The sequence below is a fragment of the Nannospalax galili genome, unplaced genomic scaffold, assembly GCF_000622305.1.
Source record: "Nannospalax galili isolate Female #2095 unplaced genomic scaffold, S.galili_v1.0 scaffold255, whole genome shotgun sequence".
Taxonomy (NCBI): Eukaryota; Metazoa; Chordata; class Mammalia; order Rodentia; family Spalacidae; genus Nannospalax; species Nannospalax galili.
This window is the reverse complement of record NW_008338999.1, coordinates 5,809,605-5,832,523: the sequence shown is the minus strand read 5'-3', so window position 1 is coordinate 5,832,523 and position 22,919 is coordinate 5,809,605. Positions and strand designations below refer to the sequence as shown.

Sequence of the window (22,919 nt, the reverse complement as noted above, 5' to 3'; positions counted from 1 at the left end):
AAAAAATCCAGAGACTCTGAGAAGTTAGAACATTCTAGACTTATGGCAAGTAAAGGAAAGGAACTGTCTGTAAGGAAAGTATCTATGTATAGTTGAATTCACTATCAACGATTAGTGTTATGAAAAAAGGGACTCTCTTGAAATTGATTGACTGTGGCTTTGAATGGGACACTGGCATGTAACTTCTGTACTCTATCAAGGACACAGTCCAATATTGGTCAACACACACACACACACACACACACACACACACACGTGTGCACCTGCAGCCACATGTTATGTATACATGTGCACACAAACGCACACACATGTAAATGCAAAGGAGCCACTCACAATTCTACGTGTACTGACTAGTCACCAGGTGACCACCAGGTAGTGTCATTGATAATACTGGCATTTTATTTACTATGAAAAGGAGCTGTCACACTTGTAGAAATGCTTGTGATAATTTGAGAGCTAATGTAACTTGTGTATAACAGGAATGGTATAGAGGCTGATCTGGACTCGAATTGTGGATTTGTCTCTTTAATAGCCATGTGAGCACTTAACCTCTTTGAGCTTATTTATCTTTATTTATTTTTGGTTTTAGGCTTTAGATTTATTTATTTATGTATTTATGTTCATTTATTTATTTATTTTTTGAGACAGGATCACCCTGTAGTCACAGCTGCTCTAGAACACACCATATAGACAAGTCTAGTCTCTGATCTCACAGAGATCTACCTGCCTCTGCCTCCCCAGTGCTGGGATTAAAGGCTTGTACCACCATGTCTCACTGTTTCTCCATCTTTAAAATGCAGTTAACAGGGGCTGGAGAGATGCTTAGTGGTTAAGGGCACTAGGTGTTCTTGCAGACAACCCAGGTTCAATTCCCAGCACCCACACGGCAGCTAACAACCATCCATAACTCTAGTTCCAGGGGAATCTGACACCCTCTTCTGACCTCTGCAGGCATTGCATGACATGAGTGCACTTGCATACATGCAGGCAATACATTTATACACATAAAATAAAAAATAGTAAAATTAAAAATAAATAAAATGCAATTAATGGAGCTCCCCTTCTGTAACTGTAAAGATTAAATGAGATGATATAGTACGAGCCACTATCTGAGGACCTGTTTATTAGCACCTATCAGGTCACCTAGAAACGAAAAGCGTTTTTTGAACACTTCTATGTTGTATTGTATTTCTAATTTGGACAAAGTAATTTTAAACTTCATTCTTATTGTTTTTGAAAAGGTTACCAGGGGCACTCACTTCCTATGCAAGCGACCGCTGGCCATTCAGTCCTCACAGGAGGCTCTCCCAGAGTCTCTGTGCCCACTTCCAGATGTCATGCTGTGTTGCTTGAAGGCAGGGGGAGGTAGAATTTGTCCCCAAGGAAGCTCTGGAATATGCATAGCTGGTGGCCAGGAGGTGCCCGAGAAATCTGTTTTTAGAATGTCTTTGAAAAATAGGTTAAATATGAAATAATGATGCACCTGACATTTGCAGTGTGTCTTGCCATCAATAGCTTCATTTTATTCATTTATTCAACAAATATTTATTGTATGCTATATGCCATTTCTTGGGTTTCAATGAGAAAGAAAATGAATTAAGTCCTACTTCATGGAGTTTAGGTTCTGTGGGGAGAGTCCAGAGGGAATAGGTGCTTCTTAGACACTCAAAGCAAAGAGTAAGTAATGTTGTTGAGGCCAGAAAGTTGAAGAAAGCTCTGAGAACAGTCCAGTCAGCTAGCCGGTACTCCCGAGCTTAGGATCAGGCAGCATGCTAGCCGGAACAAAGAAAAGGTAGCAAGGAGGCAGCAATTCTTCTTTGGGGAGGTTTTCAGTTCAGAGAATAGAAAAGATGACTGCTTGCACAGCAATGGAGAATAATATAGAAAGTGCTGGATTCCATGGTAAGGGCTCTTTAAGGTCTTGATAGAGACAGGCAACAGATTGAATAGTTCTTTAGTTTTAATGTTTTTTTTTTTTTTTTACAATATGTATTTTTAATTGAATTTTTGTGCATTTCATATAATACATCTTAATCATCTTTAGATTCCCCTTCCCTATCTGCACCTGCCCCATAGCTCCCCCACCCCAGGATTTCATACTGACTGCTTGTATTAGTTTTTTTTTTTCTCTTGCTGTGATAAAAGACTGACCAAAGCAACTTACAGAAGAAGATTTTATTTGGCTTATGACTCCAGAGGGTTAGAGTCCATAGTGGTAGCGGAAGCATAACCAGAGCAGAAAGCCAAGCGATCATGTCATCAAGCAGGCACAAAAAGCAGAGAGAGATAGAAAGACTCTTAATACGCACCCCCAGTGATGTCCTTCCTTCCTTTGGCATGGTCACACCTCCTAAAGCTTCCCAAAATAGCACCACCAGCTAGAAACAAACTGTCCGAATACTTGGAGCCCATGGGGAACATTCTCATTCAAACCACATTCCACTCCCTGACTCATGATCATATAAAATGTAAAATACATTTAGTCCACTTTCGAAAGTCCCCATAGTCTTTATCAGTTTCAATACTATTCAGAAGCCCAGTGTTCCAAGTCTCTTCTGAGACTCAAGACAATCTCTTGACTGTAAGCCCCTGTAAAATCAAAAGACAAATTACACACTTCCAAAATATAATGGGACAGAATACACATTCCTGTTCTCAAAGGGAGGAGGAATGGGGGCATAATGAGGAAATACTGAACCAAAACAAGACCCAAAACCAGCAGGCAAACACCAAATCTAGTATCTCCATGTCCTACTTATAGGACTTTGCTTCCAAAGGGCTTAGGTGGCTCAGCCCCTCCAGCTTTGCTGAATGCACTGTACATCTCTCTCTTGGAGTGGCACCACTCTTTGTATATAGCTCTCCTTGGCAGATGTCTCATGGCTCTATTATTTTTAACATCTTCTTGGGGTCTCCACTGCCAACCAGGCTTCACAGTCATAGCTTCACACAATGGCCTGTCACAGCCTCTTGGCCTGTGAGGGCCTTCTTTACGCAGGCACTCTGATGTTACATGTTGTCTGGCCTCTGTAGCTCTCTGAAACGATAGAGGAAGAAATGATGACCCATTCACTCTTGCATCTTTTGTGGCTCTAAAGCCAGTACAATGTGAATGACTGCCAAGTTTGGTTGCTAGTTTGGGATGAGCCCTGACTGCTTCATAAACAGCTTTTGTGGGTTGTAGTTTTCTAGAAGAAAACTCCTTAGGTGTTTTCCTTTCACAAGTTGGAGCCTTAGCAGGGTATGGTTTTTGCCCTAAGGGTGCTCTTTCCATTTTTTAAATGAAAATCTTGATGCCTCTCCTTAAAAACTTTAGTCTCCTTATCAAAGAGAGCCTCTCCAGCACATAGCTTTGCTCCAACATTAAACTTCATAGTGCTCTTTTCCTCTATAAACTGTATATTCTGCATCTCTTTCTGCCTCATTTGTTCTTTTTCATTGTAGCTCTCCATAGTATTGAGCATTAATAACCACTCCACTGATTCTATGTTAGGCTGTCTTGAAATTTCCTAGCCAAAGAAATTAGCCCATTGCTTTTCAACTGAGAGTCAAGCAAGATCTTAGGCTGAGGGAATACAGTAGACAGATCCTTTGCCAAAACATCCCAGTTACTATTTAAGTCCTTATTTCCCTCTGGAACTACTTTTCTCTCAGCACTACTTTCTTAGAGGCTCCTACTAAAATGACCTATTAAGCTCTGCTCACAGCATTCAATCACTTTTCTATTCCAGACTTCCAAAGTCTTCTACATTCCCCCAAAACCTCACATGGTCATATTCTTCACAACACCCCACTCTTGGTACCAACTTCCTCTTTAGTTACTTTTCTGTTGCTGTGATAAAACACTGACTGAAGCAACTTATATAAGGAAGAAGAATTTATTTGGCTTATGATTCTAGAGGGTTAGAGTCTGTTAATGGTGGGGAAGGCATGGTGGCAGAGGTGGCTAGAACAGACAGCCAAGCAATCACATCTTCAAGCAGGCAAAAGAGAGAGAGAGAGAGAGAGAGAGAGAGAGAGAGAGAGAGAGAATCTGGCAAGACATAAGAATTCTGAAGGCCTGCTCCCAGTGATGTGCTTCTGACGTGGCAATACCTCCTAAAGGCAAAACAACACCACCAACTGGAGATAAACTGTCCAAATACTTGGAACCTATGGGGCACATTCTCATTCCAACCACCTCACTGCTCCAGCAGATTGAACAGTTCTAATGTATCTGCTGGTTCCGTGGGGAACCAAGTAGATGGTTACCTGTAAAGTGGAAGGCTGGGTGTGGTGGCACAGGCCTGTAATCACAGAAGTTTGGGAAGTGCTAATTTCTTTGGCTAGGAAATTTCAAGACAGCCTAACATAGAATCAGTGGTGTGGTTATTAATGGTGACTATTATGGAGATCTACAGTGAAAAAGAACAAATGAGACAGAAAGAAATGCAGAATGTACAGTTTGGGAGGAAGATCGAGAGTTCAAGATTATCCTCAGCTATATAGTAAGTCTGAGATCAGCCTGTACTGACATGTCAACCTGTCCCCTGCCCCCCAAAAAGCCAGAAAAAAGGTAGAAACATGTAGGATAGAAGGGTTAGAGGTAAGATGGATTTTTATCAGGTCTGTGAAAGGTATATGGAATGTAAGCCAACCCATAAGATGGAGCAGCAGAGGAAGAGGTAGAGGATGTGGTTTCCTGTGGATGGTAGAAAAGAGCCCTGTGATGCATATTTCTGGCATGTATCCTCTGACTGGATCATCACTGTGCTTAGAGACATCTACCATGCCTTGTTGTGGTTTTATCTTACAGTGTGGCCCACCTGGAGTCTATCAACCAGGCCAGATAACAGATCGAGCTGTTCTCAATATATATGGTGGCTTATCAGGGTGGCGAGCAAATGGCTATCTGTTGGATAAATACCGGGTGAGGACCATCATGTTTTATTACTGCTTACAATGTAACTTCCAGAAACCTGAACACTGGAGTAAACTTCATATTCTTCTTTGTGATATAGAGAATGAAATCAAGAAATACATAAATATGTGCATTCTGTTGCATTTACAAATAATAAACATATTTAACTATATAGAAAAAATGCATTGCATTGCTATGTGCAAGAGCTACAGTATTAAAATAATGGTTAGATGGGCTGAGGAGGTGGCTTAGTGCATAATGTGCTTGCCATACAAGTGTGAAGATCTGAGTTTGACTCTCTAGAACTCACATAAATCCAGACATGGTAACATGCATCTGTAATCTCAGTGCTCTGTGCTGAGATAGCAAGCAGAGGCAGAAGAATACCCAGCAACTCATAGGCCATTGTCCTAGTTAGCTTTCTCTTGATGTGATAAAAATATGACAAAAGACAACTCTTGGAAGAGTTTATTTCTTTTTACAGGTTACAGTCCATCATGGAGGGAAGCCAGGGCAGGAGCTCAAGCAGAAACCTAGAGGCAGGAACTGAAGCGGAGACCATGAAGGAACAGTGCTTGTTGACTTGCTCCCAGACTCACCTTCATCTGCTGTGCTGATTAGTATTAGTCAACTTAACACAAACTAGAGTCACCTGACAAGAGGGAACGCAAACTGAAGAATTACCAAGATCATAGTGGCCTGTGGCCATGCCTGTGAGGCATTTTTTAAATTGCTAGTTGATGTGTGAGGGCATAGCCTACTGTACATAGTACCATCCCTAGGGCAGGTGGGTAAGAAGCTGTGTAAGAAAGGTAGCAAGCAAGCCAATAATGAGTGTTCTTCCCTGGTCTCTGCTTCAGGTTCTGCTTCCAAAGCTCCTGCCTTGAGTTCCTGCATTAGCTTCTGTGTTAGCCAAATAAACCTTTTCCTCTCCCAAGCTGGTTTTGGTCAGTGTTTTATCACAACAAAAAACAAACTAGAACAACTACCTTTCTTATATAGCCTAAGCCCATTTGACTAGGGATGACACTGCCCACAGTGCACTGGGTCCCCCTACATCAATTAGCAGTTAGGAAAATGCCCCACAGACATGCTCACAGGGCAATCTGATGGAGGAAATTCCTCGATTGGTGTATCAAATTGACCAAAGCATGGTTAGTCATCAAAGCCACCTAGTCTAGTGTTCACAGTGGCTAATGACAAAGAAACTCCGTCTCAGACAAGGTGGAAGGCAAGAACCAATACACCTGATTGCCATACCCACGCCATGGCATGGTTCCATACCCATCTGATTGCCATACCCACACCATGGCATGGTTCCATACCCATCTGATTGCCATACCCATACCATGGCATGGTTCCATACCCATCTGATTGCCATACCCACGCCATGGCATGGTTGCATCCACTTCACATGAATCACACATATGAGCATATACGTGCAAATACACATACACAAAAAAGAAAAAATAATAATGCTTGGAGTTGATTTTATTTTAAAATTTAGTTATAAATCCTATAGTTAAAGATTGTTAAAAATTTCTTTTTTCCTTGGGAAATGACACCTAGTTCTCTGGACAATCCATGGTGCCAATGCTATGCTTGTCTGTTTTTGTCAGCTAGGAAAAGTGAAACGAGTTTTACACTGACCGTGACCTGTCCGCAGGAGCCACCCTCAATGTGTGGGGAAGGAAAGTCCTCCTCTGTGACTGTGATGAATTTACCAAGAATTATTATAAGACAAAATATAGAATTGGTAAGTGATATTTATGCCAATTAGAAAATATTTTTCAAACTTTGGCTGTTCATACCCTAGTTAAGATTTTCCTTCTGAGTGTCAAATGTTAGACTCATAATTGCTAACATTTATTGTGCATTTGTTGTCTTCAAGGCATTTTTCCTCTTATGTATCCGTAACAACCGTCCTCTACAAGTAGGCTCATTATCCCCATTTTAGAGGTGAAGAAACAAAGGCCCTTAAAGCACATTTGTCCAAGGTCATGCAGCAAAGAAAGAGCCAAGAAATGAAGTTGTCTGCTCCTGCCAGGGGCTTCCATTTTCCCCAATAATTCTCTGCTTCACTACAGTAGACAGTATTTTGGTAGGACAATTATACCGGAAATTTTAAATCCTTTCTCTCCATTTAACTCTTGCTTACCACACAGGGCAAGGCTCATTTGCGTTCTCTGAGGAAATCTCTTGTCCCATTTGTTCTTCCGTTCCTGGTGAGGTTCAGCCAGGTTTCCTGCTTCTCTTTTCATAGATTCCAGTTCCACTGCAGTCAAGTAAGTTCAGTTCAGTTCCATTCAGAATAAAAGCCAGTGATTTATTAAGTACCTACTATACATATGTCAGCACAGTAGGCTTAGGTGATGCAAAGTTATAGAAGAGGTTTATGGACTAGAAGACAGGAGCTGGTCCACTGTAGCACAATGCACAATATTATGAGAGTCTAGAAGTTGGCAAAGGATGGGTTATAAAATCTAAAATCCAAACTTTCATTTGGTAAACTTCCACTCTCAGTCTTCTGGAGTTCTGCCCTCTAGCTCTACACACATCAGAGTTCACCTATCTGCTACTGCTGCAATTGGTAGGATCTGTTGAACTACCAGGGGAGGGTTTGGAACTGGGGCGAGGGTGCCTAGTCTGGTTCTATCCCCTGTTCCATACCCAAATCTAAGGGTTGTCCAAGACTCTTACATGAAATGGTGTAATATTTGTAAAGAACCTATGCATATCCTGTATACTCATTTTATTTATTTATTTATTTATTTATTTATTTATTTAAATTGAGACAAGATCTCACCAAACGCAAAACAAAATCACAGTTAGGGACTGGCAAGATGGCTCAGCAGGTAAAGGCACTTGCCACTAAGTCAGACAAGCTGAGTTTGATCCTTGGGACCTACATGGGAGAAGGAGCGAAATGATTCCTGCAAACTGTCCTCTGACCTCCACACATGTGCTGGTGCACGTGCACACACACAGGCACATAATTTTTAATATATAATTTTTTTATGTGTATATTTCCTGCATGTAGGTAGGTGCACTCATGTTGCACAATGCCTGTGGAGGTCGGGGGAGCGTTGGATTCCCCTGGAACAGGAGTTATAGTTTTTTTTTTTTTGGTGTTTTTTGAGGCAGGGTCTCCCTGTAGACCCAGCTGTCCTGGATTCACCATGGAGACCAGGCTGGCCTTGAACTCTTTTTTGAGACAGGGTCTCACTATGTAGCCCTGGCTGTCCTGGAGCTCACTATGTAGATCAGGGTGACCTCAAACAGAGTTCTACCTGCCTTTACCTCCCAAGTGCCGGGATTAAAGATATGCACCACCATGCCCAACCTTCCTAGGAATCTTTTTACTCTGAGAGATGCTGCACTAGAACACACAAAGGCATTAGAATGAAAAGGGCTTTCGGTTTCACTTCCAGGCTCATTAAGGAAATTTGTTCTACCACATCTGCATGCCAGATTAGTGAAAATGTCTGGGTCCTGCAAAGGCCAACTTGGTGGCCTCTTCTTGTTTGAATTTCTAAACTTAGTTCTCTTCAGTGAACTCAGTTGAACATATTTACTTTGGTGACTGTAGACAAGAGTCACCCAGGGGTGTGTGGATGGCACCTGCCCTAGAGAACCTTCTAGTGGCTGGAAGAATTTCCCTCTAATAAGCATAAATTTCTGATTAGAATCAGTAAGTCTTCAATGAAGACTGAAAATTTATCAATGACTCACTAACACCCTAACTTATACCTGAAGATTACTTTCATCTAAACGATATCAATGAAAGATTGACAGATTATCTTAATGATTCCAAAACATGGAATGATTCCTTAAATAGAGAGTCCAACATTTGACTAATGTTTGTGAGCTTGATTTTGAGAATATTTGTTTAGGGCAAACAAATGTTGCACAAAAGGGACTGGGACAATTGTCCATATCGTAGCAGTTTTTCTGAGGCAGCGCGAATTCCCCGATGTACTCCAAATCTAGCTGTCCTGGGTAAGTGTACCAACTTTAAATGCCCTGTAATCTGTTCTGGTTGAGTCTGTCCCAGTGCTTAATTTCTTTCTGTCCACTTCTTTTGTTCCCTCTATAGACTTTACTATATTACATCTAAAGCATGCTTTGTATCTTTAAAGTTAACATAACATGAACATATGCATTTAAGAGAAAATATATGCAAATATAAAATTATGATGCATTTCATAGTCACACTGACTTTTTAATATGTCTCAAAACATGCATATTTAACAAGCACTATTATACAACATTTTTGAGTTTTAATGGCATATTTAATGTTATAAATGACTATGATTACTGTGGTGGAATGGGGGCAGTGGATTGATAGTCTCTAATATTCACATTTACATTTTTGATGTCTTTGTAAAGTTCAGTCTATATTAGTTAAATGGATTTATTTCTGGCATTAAAAAATGTGAATCAGTGATCTTTATTTTTCTTCATTAGTGGCTATGACATGTTGATAAAAATATAAGTAAGAAAAAGTTATACTGTAACATTTGATATAAACATTAAATAGCAATTTTGATGAAGACTCTGTTCAGTATTAATATGATAGTAAGGGGGATAATTTTGTTTATAATTCATGTGACTTAAACCTTTATTTAAGACAGGAGGCTGGAGAGATTGCTCAGTGGCTAAGAGCACATACTGTTCCCACAGAGGACCAGAGTTTGATTCTCGGGATCCATGTTGGGTGGCCCACAACTGCCTGTAACTCCAGCGCCAGGGGCTCCTTTGGCTTCCAGGGGAACTACACTCACATGCACATACCCATACATGGACACATGCACACATACAAATAATTATTTTTAAATCAGTTTTTTCTTTTTTTAATTTTATTTTTGTGATTTTTCATCCAGTATAATTTGATGGTATTTAGATCCCCTAACCTCACCTCCCCTATTTCTGAATCTTTTAAAGAATGTATAAGACAGAATTTTATACATTATATTTTGGTATCTTTAAAGTCCAAACCAGAATAAAGTGTCATCAGTAATTGTGACCTTGTTAGTAACTGTGCTCACGTTGACTCCTTTGTCAGTTAACGTGATCAGTAGAATATCTGGGCATCTCCATTATGTAGCAGGAAGGAGGTGACAAGTGCCAACATCACAGCAGGAAACTGGGGACAGATCTCTCTCTCTCTCTCTCTCTCTCTCTCTCTCTCTCTCTCTCTCTCTGTGTGTGTGTGTGTGTGTGTATTCATGTGGGTAGATGTATGCGTATGTATATGTGGAGGTAAGAGGTCAATGTTGGATGTCTTTCTCAATGGTTTTTCACTTTAATTTTTGAGACAGAGACTCTTACTGAACCTGGAGCTCATCAATTCTAGATTGACTGGCCAGTGATACCCAGCTTTTACGTGGGTGCTGGGGATTGAACTTAGGTCTTCACATTTGTGCAGCAAGCACTTTCTCAACTGAGCCATCTCCTTAGTCAAATGCATTTATTTAGCCTTGGTACTTTAGAACCTTATCCTATCTAGTGGCATCCCAACTTATATTAGAGGAGAAAGAAATGGCACACAAAGACAAGGAATTGGCCTCAGTCCCCAGAAAGGTGCATGGGTAACTTTTCTATTCCTGCAGAAGCACAGGGCTTGATAGAATTCTGAGAGACAAGTGAGCCCCTGTATGAGAGTCAGTCTTGTAGAAAGATGATTCTTTCATGTGTTTCAGGATTTCAAGGAAAAGTCAATTCCGTAGATGTCTTGTGTAGTGTGACCCCTGAATTAAGCAGTGTGACCATCCTGCTAGTGGTGAGTTAATTGCCAGACTGCAGTAGATCAGTCCTTCGGTATTGATGTGTTTCCCTTTATCCCCCCATCCTTCCTTTCCTTCCCCCCTCCCTTTTCTGCCTCATCACCCTCTCTCTCTCCTTGCTGTGTGTAGCTATAGCTGGCCTGGTGTTCGCTATGTAAGATAGTTTGGTTTTAAGCTCATGGCAATCCTCCTGTCTCAACCTCTCAAGTGCTGGGATATATAGGCATATAACACCATATTCAATTTATAAGAAGACTTTCTGATCATTGATTCTTAGTGATGGGCAAAACTAAATCTGGCTAATCATGGTAGCTCACGCCTTTAATCCCAGTACGCGGGAGTCAGAGGCAGGTAGATAGATGGATCTTTGTGAGTTTGAGGCCATCCTTGTGTACATATTGAGTTCCAGGCCTGCCAGGGCTATATAGTGAGATCCTGTCTCAAAAGCAAAATAAAACAGTCACATGATCATTCATTCCCATTGGGTTTGAATGCTTATTTGGTTATATTGAGAATAAAGTTCAACAAAAGTCTTAAAGCACCTTTCATTTTCTACAGTCATTTCTGACCATCTCTGAACTCTTGGGACTAAGAGGAGACTATCCTAGAGGGAAATTCAGTGATCATTTGAGGAAATTGACCACCACTAATTGTAGCAATAGGGATAGCATTAGTTTATGGTGTTACCACATGGCCTGGATGAACCTAACAATTTTGCCTCTTTCACTCCCCCTATAAAGTGAGGGTGTTTGAGGAGTAGAGGGATCCAAAAACTTATAGTTCTGACATTGTGTGACTCACAAATTATTTGACCTAGGTATTGGATACAAACAGAGATGGATCTAGTTTGAGGTAATGATTTCTTAGTCTTCATGGTTCTTTCTTTAGAGGAATTCCAAGCCAAAGACCTGGCCTAATTTTGTTTTAGTAATCTGGCATTCTTAGTCTTGAAAAGTTTTGTCCAAATTATATAAGCTTCAAGTTTCCTGAAGTCTGGATCTATCGCTGGGTTATTGGATCATAGAAGATGAACTTTGACATGATTGGTAACTTTTCCCAGTAATACTACCACCTGAGATAGTGAATTGAAAAGTCATTGTGAAGGACCATTAGACAACTTTTTATACATAATCTCCTTGCAATTTGTTGGAATCCGGTCAGTCATGGATAGCTATTCAATACGTATATGTGTAGAAGTCATTTGGAATTAGAGGAATCAAAGTATTTGGAATACAGGTATGTTTCAGTGTCTAGCAAAATGTCAGGTATAGAACACATTTGGGAAGATGCTTTTCATATTCCTTTGCATTTACTGAATCAATATTTTTGAACACAAGAAATATGCAGGATGCTGGGATGATGAATACCCAACGATAGTCAACTTGTCATTCATATATGAGTCCACAGCCTTGTGAATGTATGTTAGCTACCCAGAGATATGCAATTCAAATTTAAAGTTGAATCTTGAGCTAGAATTTGCAAAAATATCTTTGTGGTGTTGTAAAAGTCAGAGGTGATACAGTGGAGCAATTCTCAGCTTTTATACACCAGATGGCACTGTGGGCGCAGAGGAAAGCTCTAAATTGGCCTTTTGTTGCTTAATCTGTTGCAAAAATTAGGTTGTTGAGAAAACAACCCTATGTTATAAGACTTGTAATGATGGCTGTAGAATATATTCTTAATCACTTTGTGATTCAGCATGTCTCTTCTTTGAGTTAAAATGCTTGGATGAGTTCATAGTGTTGTATGTGTATGTATATTCCCTATTGGAGGAAACCGCTCACCCCCTTCCAATTACATAGCACTCTCCTGCCATCTAGATATTTGCCCTGAAACAAAGATACCAGACAGTAGTGCGTTTGATGTAACCATGAGCAAGGGTAGAGTCTACTGCAGTTCTAATTCCAAGATTCGAGCTTTCTTCTTATTACCAAGAATTCTCTTTAATCACAAAATGATCTTTAAGAGAGGCTCAAAGGACTCTCTGCAAGGACGCACTGGTTGTCCCCTTTTACTGAGTCAGTGCAAAATATTCTACGGCAGTTCCTTTGTCAACATGTCTGCTCTGAGCACTTTCTGTTAGCATAGAACAATACTCTTTTGGGATTGTGCCTTGGGAAATCTCACACAAAGGCAGCTAAAGCATAAGAAAAGGTGAAAGCTGCAAGTATTTTTCAATCAGAATTAGGAATGGCTTTAAACCCTTAGCTTCTTGATCATTTACAAAGAATTCACTTCAGTTTTTAGAGTTAGGTTATCTTAGATGACAAATGGATGCACACTTTCTCTAATGGTAACGTGTACTAAATTCTATGTTCTTTCTTCTATTAGAGGTTTGACAATGGAAAAACAAACCTTTGCTTGTGTAGAACTTTTGTTCACAGCTGAAACGCCTATCAAGCTTGAGGAAGACATGGAAAATGGATGTACACTTTAATTTTTTATTAGGAAAGATTCTGGAATTTTTTTTTGCCATTTGTGGTTGGCTAGAGAGAGTGACTTAGATGGATTGGGTCAGTATGTTATTTCTTCTAGAAAGGACAGTTGCTTCTCAGAGATGGCACAGCCTATGAATGATTAAGAGCTTCTGGAGATTTTATAAATATGTCCCAACCTCTCTTTCTGCACAGATGAAAAATAAAAAATAAAGTCAACATTATTTACCATATCATACTCCCTTTGAGAGAATAGGCACTCTGGATATCTTTAATTATTTAAATTTTTGCTACTTCTTATTGAATTTTTGTGGATTTCGTACAATACATCTTAATCATATTTAGACCCCCTCCCCTATTTGCACACCCATAACCCCCACTAGATTTCATGTATTCTGTTATATGTTTTAAGACCTATTGAGTCAAGTTTGTGTCCACAAATATCCCTTGTTTGGATTTCTCTTGTTTTGGATTTTGCTTCATTACAAGAACAGTTTCAGTGACTTGTGAAAGAAAGGAAATTCTTTTTTTTTCTGTTTTTAACTAGAGATTAAATAAAGTGCCTTAGAGTTGAATTGGAGGCAAGGAAGGGGGGGACCTAAAAAAGTGGGTCCAGAAGGAGGAGCTGGCTGATGGGTAAAGTTAAAAAGAAAATAAGGCAAAAGTCAGTCCTATTTGGAAAAGAATTTTATTAGTGAGTGTTGATTGAAGATAGGACAGGGCTAAATTACAGGCTAAAATATGGGGCTGGTGGCATAAAGTTTCCAGTTTAAATTTTCATAGCATTAGAAAAATCAGAGGAAGAGCAAAAAATACTCAGAAATGAGGATGTGATGCCAAAAGATAAATGTTTACTTATTTGACACAGATTCTTTCTTTTTTTCCTTTAGAACCAATGGCTGTGAGTTCTGTGGGTTTGTAAACATGATTGAAACCTCCTCTCACAGTATTTTACCATGCTTTGTTTGAAGGTTTAAAATAGTCTGCAAAGATCTCCATGTTCATCCTGAAATCATAACAAACCTTTCAAACCAGCCACAATCAGGGCAAAAAAATATTGATGTTTTTTTTGCCTGTGTTTTGTTATAGGTAACTTTACCGCCATCTCATGCAAGCCTCCTCCTCTTCAAAAAAATAGAAAGGAAATTTCCACCTTACACTGGCTTTGGGTCTGAAGAGGATTCTCTCTGTTCCTGCATAGGCCTCAAGCCCACACCTCATCGGAAGAACTTCAGGAAATTCATGGACTACGTCAGGTGCTTGAGGGGACCATGGTTATAGTCCTATCTTTTCCAGACATATTTGAAGTTTATGACATGTCCTTGTTGATACAAGGGCTGTCACACAGCTCATCAGATTTTGAGCCCAGGAACAAGTTGCAGTTTTTCATTGAGGTTGATTAACACACTGGTATTTCCAGCTTCTTGCTGAGTGCTCATTTTACTGTGTTATTTGAAGGACCCTAAAGTCATATTATTCCCTCTGTCTGTTGTTTTGCCATATCGGTTTGTCTCTCTTTCTGTCCTTCTTGCCCTTGAAGATAGTTGCAGGAAATGCTGCAGAGGCAGAGTCAGCACATTTTAATGGTCAGAGAGTACATACTTTCGGCTTTGTAGGCCATACGATCTCTGTCACAACCATTCAGATATGCCACTGTAGCATGAAAGCTGCATGGACAGCGTGTAAACACATGTGTGACTGTGTTCCAATGGAAAGAACTTTTTATGTATATTGACATTTGAATTCCATGCAATTTTTACTATCAAAAATATAATTCTTCTGATATTTTTTCAACCATTTAAAAATGTACAAACCAGTCTTAGCTCAAAGGTATATAGACACAGGTGGCCAGCTGGCTCTGTCTCACAGACTGTAGTCTGCTAACCCCTGTTGTACAGATTTCAGTGATTTATAGGTGTTTTGCAAAATGATATTTTGGAAATTAATATTGTTTTGACTTGAGAGGTTTGGTTGAAATCAGTAACAAGCAGATTGTTAATACAGAAGAATGTAATTTCAAAAGGTAGATTTTCAGAACTATACCTAAAATACATGAGGCAAAATCTGCTCCTGAATCATGCATGTAGAATGTGGACATGGGTTATGGTTATGTTTTGTTTCTACAGAAAGAGCAGGCCTGGGAGAAAGATGTCAGGGAAAAATAGTGGGGAAATGTTGCAGATGCTCGAATAGGGTGTGAACTAAAACCTGCAGCCTTTTGTGAGGGAGATAATGGGTTGGGAGATGCAGGAGAAACACGATAAAGGGAACCTGTATTAAGACTAAGGAGAGAAGAAGAAAAACCATCCTGAATTTGTAAAATTGCATGGGGAGGGGGGTCACAGGCTGTTGTCAAAAATTCAAAGGCAGGAGACCAACAGCTGTCCTGTATCTATAAAAGTGACTGAACTATCTTGTTGGAAAGGTTGCCTTTGCCGTGACATGATGTCCACTCTCTTTCAAGAAATAATCTTTTATTTTTAACAATTTTGGAGTTTTATTGAAATTTTAAACTTAGTATTTCTTAAAGTGTGATCCCCATATTTGTTAGAATACTAGCTTTTGTGCTTCTCTCTACATGGTCCTAGAAAGAAATGCTGGGGTTGTGGCCCAGTACTCTGTTCTCATACACACTCTGGGGGATTCTGAGGCACACCAGTATTTGAGAATCACTGATTTTGACACAGTATCCCCTTTGCTCCCTTATTGATAGCAATATTATATGGATTCTAGGGTGGGACTTCAATGGACCCTTTTTCACTAAGTGCTGATTTTAAGGCCAGCCACCTGGAGGAGGTGGACAGGAAGAATGTCCCTATTGTAAAAGGAGAGGGAAATTTTCTTATAAGTAAACAAGATGAAATATTATCCAGGGTGTAGCTTCTGGAACCCAGGGGAAAACAGTTCTTTGTGGGTAGTCGCCTTAGTCTCTCTTTCTGTCTGCACTGTGTAAACTTGCCCTTCAGACCCTGACTACAGATATTATTGTTTTTATGTGTCATGCTGTTGTGGTTAAAGGATGGGCATATAGGCACAAATCTCTCTAATCTTATTTCTTTTTGTCTACTGCTCATTTTGTGCCAAGAATATACTTCCATCAAGCTCCTCCTACACAGTGACCTTGTTTCCATAGTAACCGTCAGACACATACATGGCTGAAGACTCATACATGAGTGTGAATAACCCTAGGTTTCAAAACTCTGAGAACCTAAGGAAAATGATCTCACAGAGTATTCAAAGGATAGTTTCACCATACAAATACGAAAACCAATTGAGATAGGAAACTATACAGGGCATATTGATTTTATAGATTGCTACTAAAACAAATTTACTGGGTGCTATTGTTAAGAGGTTAATATATTATTGGTCTACTGTGAGTCATTGGAGGAAGTCATTCCAAATTAAAGCATATAAAGTTTTTGATGAGCATGAAGACCTTTATTGTCTGGGTAAGCATCACTATAGTGGCCTGTTGGGCAGATTGTCTAGTCTGATTTGGGAGAGTCAGAATATCTTTTTGCCTATGCAGGGCTGAAGTAGTGACTTTGTTCTGTGTGTGCCCCAATACTCTGCTGAATGTACCTATAGTAGTAGCAGTAGTAGTGACAATAAGCAATTAGTAGTTTCCTGTGCATTAACTACTCTATAATATTTGATTTTATTTAATCCTTAAAATAACCTTGGAAGAAACTAGATCATATTCTTGCACTCATTCCTCAAACAAGGAAAATGAGACTCAGAGAAGCTCTGCAACTTGTCCAAACTCACAGCTAATTTTTAGTTGAACAAGGAATTGAATCGAGGGAAATTTCAGTTCTGGAATTCACCTTTCTTGCCATAGAATCTATGCTTATCATATGGCTGGGGATTAATCATGTGTGTACTTTCTGGGCTTCCCCAGCCTAAGAGCTCTTGAAGGCAGAGACTGCCTTTGTTGTTTCCCTAAGAGTTAGAACGGTTCTGGCTATATACTTGAGGACTCGCAAGTGTTTTGTCCAATAAGAAAAGGTGTGGATGAGTGAGTATGGTAGTAAAATAAATGCTCACTAATCCAGTTCTTAATGATGGATAGAAGTAGAGGGGACAGACAGCTTCCTAACAGGAAATTTGCTATCACATATTTCTGCTCTATATGAGCATATACCACCTAAAATGTCGCGGTTTAATGCTAATGTTTTATTTGTTTCAGATATTGTCCATCTGCTCTTTTCATCACCCATGTCTTCCCCCTTAGTATTTTCCAACTATTACTGAAAAACAGCCTTTACATGTTTTCTAATCTGAAGAGTGTATAGCTCTAGAGTTTTGTTTGTTTGTTTGTTTGTTCTGGTCTTTAGAGGGTATGTAGCTTTGGGTGAGCAATTCTTTTGCTTGGTTAACAAATACTTCCTAAAGACCTGCTGTGTGCCAGGCATTTACTTGGCTTGTGATGAATCAATGAACAAAGCAACCGTAAAAGCCTACTTGCCCTCATATAACTTTATTCTCCTTGAGGGTGACATGCAATAAGGGAAAGATACATAAGTATTTTACATTGTATATAGACTATGTTAAGTACCATGTTAAAGAACACTTTAAGTTGCTATGGAAAGGATAAAGGGAACTGGAAGGTGGGAGTTGATAAATATCCTCAGTTGTGGTTTTCAGTTGTGTTATGTTACCTGTTGAGGAGAGGAGACGTGTTCCAGACAGAAGAGACAGTCAGGGTAAAGACTCTGAGCAGTGTACATTTATGGGGATATACAGAAACCATTAAGGAAGCTGTCATGACATGGATAGAAAAGATGAGGACAGGGCAGAGTGTAGCTCACAGGGATAAGGTGGAAGAAGCACAACATGTGCTCATATAATGCTTGCAGGCTCATAAGGACTCTTGACTCTTAGAAAGATAAGGAGATTCGAGCAGACAAGTAACTTGATCTGGCTGGCATATTGGAAGAATCGCTCCAATGCGTGTTAAGTGGACTGTAGAAAGACAGCGGTAGAATTCAGACAGGCTAAGAGACTGCTTCAGTAGTCCAACAAAGCTGGCTTGTAGCTGGATGCGTGGAAGGAATGAAATTAAATAGCAGATTCTAAACATATTTTGAAAGTAGAGACTATAGGATTTTCTGACACGAGATACGAGGTGTGATAGAACTGAAGAGCTAAGGATATCTCAAAATTTGGGCCCAAGCAATTGCAAGGGTGGAGATGGCAGCCATTGAGATAGGAAGAACTATAGAAAGAGTAGGCTTGGGGACAAGAGCACAAGCTCAGTTTTAGAACAAGTTGAGATGCCTTTTTAATATCAAATGGAGATGTGTGTGTATATATATGTATGTGGGGGGTGAGGGTGTATCAGACAGAGGGGGAGGGAGGAAAGGAGAGAGGGAGAGAGGGAGGGAGAGAGAGAGGGAGGGAGAGAGAGAGGGAGGGGTTCAAGAGGCAACTTGGAGGTAGAGGTACAAATTTGGAAGTCATAATCGTGTAGATAGTCTTTCCATTCATGATGCCAAAGTGTACTAATGCTTTGAGGCTGTGTTAGGTCACCAAGGATGAATATGTGTAGAGAAGTGTATGAATAAATCTGGGCTACCGCAAAGTACAAGTCTGGAGGAAAGAGAAGCAACTACCAAAGGAGGGTAAAATGGTGAAGACAAGATAGGAAGGAGAGAAACCTTAGAGAATGTGTAATGCTACAAGCCAAGTGTCATGGAAGAGTACGTGGTCAATTGTACTAGTTGCTGATTTGCTGATTAGTAGAATTAAATAGAGACAAAAAGTTAAGGATGGATTTGACATTGCGAAGATCCTTGTTAGTCTCCATAAGAGCAGTTTAAGTAAAGCAACCCAAATAGAAACTGATTTTAGAGAAGTGGGAAGGGTCTGGGGGTGTGACCAACTGGCATACTTGAGGCTATGGGTCTCATCTCCAGCATGGATAAGAAAGAGGGAGTGGAAGGGTGTGGGAAGATTCCAGGGCAGTGATTGTAGTTAACACTATGCTGTATGTAGAAAAAGTTAAGACATGGCTCCTAGAGCTAGGAATTTATAAGTTTTTTAGCACAATGAGGATAAACATCTTTTGAGATAACCAGTCAAGAGTAGAAGTCTGTATAATGCTAATTGGGTGTGACATTATGGTTGGTGCAGGAGTTATGAGGAGTTGATCACCTGGGAGGGCGGAGACTGTGATGAAAAGAGTCTTCAAAGACATTTGATAGTTAGGTTATATGAATGAAATATCTGAAGACACTTAGAGTATTTCTTTCAGTGTGCTGTGGGGACCATCTCATCAGATTCCCCTGGCAGCTTATTAATAATGCACATTTCCACAGAGCCAAGCTCACTCCTGAGTCCATATATCTGGCAGTGAAATTATGAATTCTGCATATGTAACACGTTTCCTGTGACTTTTATATACACTAAACTTTGTGAATTGCTAGGTTTTATTTTCAATTGATGAGATCCTCAAAATACTAGAATTAAGAGGAAAAAAATGACACATTGAAAAATTCATAGTAAACATATGTACTTATAAAGTTATGTAAGTTCTAAAATGCTAAATTTGAAATAGTATTCCTTTGCCCTTAGATTAGACCTCATTCGACGGTTTGTTGATATTTTAGATGTCTGTAAAGTTAAAAGGGAGGTGTTGAATATTTATTACTTAAATAAATATAGGGGCTGGTTAAAAGCACTAGCTCCTCTTGCTAAAGGCCCAGGTATGATTGCCATCACTCACATAGTGGCTCACAACCATCTGTCCCAGTTTCAGAGGATTTGATGTCCTCCTCTGGCCTCTTTGGCACTAGGTATGCACATGGTACACATACCTACACTCGGGCCAAACACTCATACATGTAAAAATAAACCTTTTTTTTGTTTGTTTGTTTTTTTGAGACAGGGTCGTCCTGTAGCTCCAGCTGCCTGGAACTCACTCTGTAGACTAGGCTGGCCTCTAACTCACAGAGGATCCGCCTGCCTCTGCCTCTTGAGTGCTGGCATTAAAGGCGTGCGCCACCATGCCTGGCAAAGAAATGTGCCCAATGTGAGGCATGAACTTTTTTTTTTTTTTTTAAGTTCAGTTATATACCAAAAAAGACCCTGACCCTAGCACTATGTAAGTTCCATCTGAGGTCTGGGAACTACGCACTTAACAAAAAGCAGAACTGTGTGTGTACTTGCCCAGGCTGCTCCAGGATGAACCGTACAAACTGCTGTGCTCCATCTCACATGAGATCTCATGAGATCTCAAGCTGGGAATCTTGCCCCTGTGCTTTCTCAACACAGCTTCCTGGATAGTCAAATAATGCAGAAGAGAAAAGCACTTTCTGTCTCTGCAAATCAGTAGTACTTTGTTGTGCTTTTTATCAATATGAATGGATTTCAGGATATGAGAATCTACAAGTGCTGACCACTCTGCTTACAGTTGTGACATATATAAGTGATGAAGGACATGTAGATTTTAGTGGTCACTTCCTAGGGTGAAGGATTTAAATTACCTCCTCAAGGACTTACTATTTGTTAGGAAGGTTGGATTTCACTAGCTGATACCTGCAGCTGTGCTTCTACTGAGAGACCATAAAAGTTGCTTTCTTCAAGGCCCATGCTATCAACTCTGGACATGAGTTATTTATTTTTACGATAGGGTCTCACTATGTAGCCCAAGCTGGCCTCAAACTCATGCACTAAGCTTCCTCAGTGCTGGGGCTACAGGTGTATGTTCATGCACACCTTGGAAAATTTAAATTCCATTTGATTTCCTCTTCAACCTGCTATTATGCATAGTGTTCTAAGTACAGCTTCTAATCATTATGAGTATAACATTAATGCAATACCTTATAACATAAAAAGTGTTATATTAGATAATGGTTAATAAAATATAGTATTTCCTTCTTGGAAAATAGACTTGTAATGGCTACTTACAAATAATTTAAACAATTAGCACAGTCGAGGCATGTTTATAATATTTGTGGAATAATTAACATTTCCCTTGAAAGGAACTGAAAATGATCCAAGAGAGGTGGAGTAACAAGGAGGGGAAGATGTGAGCTGCATGGCAGAAAAGCCATGCGACATGAGACAGGTGTCCCAGGCACTGGGTAGAGTGTGCCTTCTGGATTGGCTCGGGCATAGGATTACACTTGTGCGTCAACCTGACATAATTACTGCAACTGTGCTCTATCCTCTTGATTAGAGAACAGTTGACTAATTCCTCTGCTTTGAGCATCATGTTTATAAAGCATTTTGTGTTAATGTGTGTGTATATTTGTTCATGTTCATGTGAGTACATGTGCTTGTAGGTGCATATGAAGGTGAGAGATTAACTGTGACAGTTCCTCGGGAACCATCTAGCTTGTCTCTCAAGACAGGATCTCTTATTGGCCCGTGGTTCACTAATTATTAGGCTAGGCTGGCTGGCCACAGAACCCCAGGGATCTCCCTCCCCTCTTCTGGAATTACTAGCATGTGCCACCAGGCCTACCTTTCTTACATGGGTTCTGGGAACTGAACTCAGGTCCTTCTGCTTTCTCAGCAAACACTTTCCCAAGTGACCTATCTCCCCAATGTTTCTAAAATTTCTGTATGGTTCAATGTACTTCCCAGGACATATCAAGAGTAGGAGAAAGTTTAATATATTGAGAAAATCCTTTAGTATTTAGATTAGGACCTTAATAAGATGTTTGAACCATTAGAAAAGTATAAACTCCCATGTCAAAGCCATGGCATAGCTACTGCAGGTCTTTTTATTGTGATACATGTACAGAAGATTACTTGTCTAGTCCTCTAACTCTCATTTCTCTTCTATCTAGCCATAGCAATGTAAGCAATATACTCCGGTATTTTGGAAAACTTATCACAGATAAATGTGCTGATGTGGACAGGTTGTTTGTTATTGTATTTTATCTCAGCGATAACACAATTTCGGTGTTTGAACCTATGGAGAGGAATTCAGGTAAGAGGCATAGCATAGCCAGAATGGAATGCAGCTGGGTTTGGCTCCAAAGCTTGTGTCTCCACCATTTCTCACGTCTGGTCTCATCTGGTTCCGGTTGTACTCATAGATCTGTAGATTTCAGTTCCAAATCAGAAGACACTGGGTTCTCCTGTTTAGCTCACCTTTGGAGAACAGACAAAGTGAGAATATTCTGGAAAGTAAGCAGGATGAGGCATTCCTAAAAGAAGCAAAGATATTTGACTACATGGGAGGGGGAAAAGGTCAAAGGGACCCCCATAGTTATCTTGTCACACTTATCTAATCACCTTTGTAGAAGTGGGGCATCTTGCCCTGAGTCTGAATGCCATGTTAAGTGTGAGACACATCTGCAGAAATAAGTGAGGGATTTCTAGCTGGTACTATTCCAGTGTACCCTAAAGATGAGGAACCTGCTAATGGCCTACATCCTCAGTTTAATGCAGGGCATATACAAAGGTCCTTGCTAAGTGTTCCTTGAATTAGGAAGGGAGGAAAGAAAGGATGGAAAAGGCTGGAATACCATATCACCTATCATCTATTTTTCTCTCCCCTCCCTCCCTCCCTCCCTTCCTCCCTCCCTCTCTTTTTCTCTCTCTTTCTCTCTCTCTTTCTTTCTTTCTTTCTTTCTTTCTTTCTTTCTTTCTTTCTTTCTTTCTTTCTTTCTTTCTTTCTTTCTTTCGACACAGTCTTATTCTTCCAGATGGGCTGCTCATTTATTATGAAGTAGGATGACCTTGAATTTTGGCTCCTTCTTCCTCCACCTCCTCAGTTCTGAGATTGCAAGCACCTGCACCTACTGGGAACCCAGGGCTTCATGCATGCTAGGCTACATCCCT

General features: G+C 40.0%; 1 protein-coding gene across 1 annotated transcript in view; it reads left to right on the top strand.

The window, feature by feature from the left end:
• The window catches only part of LOC103734669 (EF-hand domain-containing family member C2-like), a gene marked incomplete in the record, with an annotated part of 117,959 nt that extends 95,780 nt beyond the window's left edge, over positions 1-22,179 (top strand). The window contains 7 exon segments of the mRNA XM_029563821.1: positions 4,798-4,909; positions 6,520-6,533; positions 6,535-6,656; positions 14,211-14,248; positions 14,250-14,377; positions 21,920-22,062; positions 22,172-22,179. Of these exon segments, the coding sequence (XP_029419681.1) occupies positions 4,798-4,909; positions 6,520-6,533; positions 6,535-6,656; positions 14,211-14,248; positions 14,250-14,377; positions 21,920-22,062; positions 22,172-22,179 (565 nt within the window).
• Between the last annotated feature and the right edge of the window lie 740 nt (positions 22,180-22,919).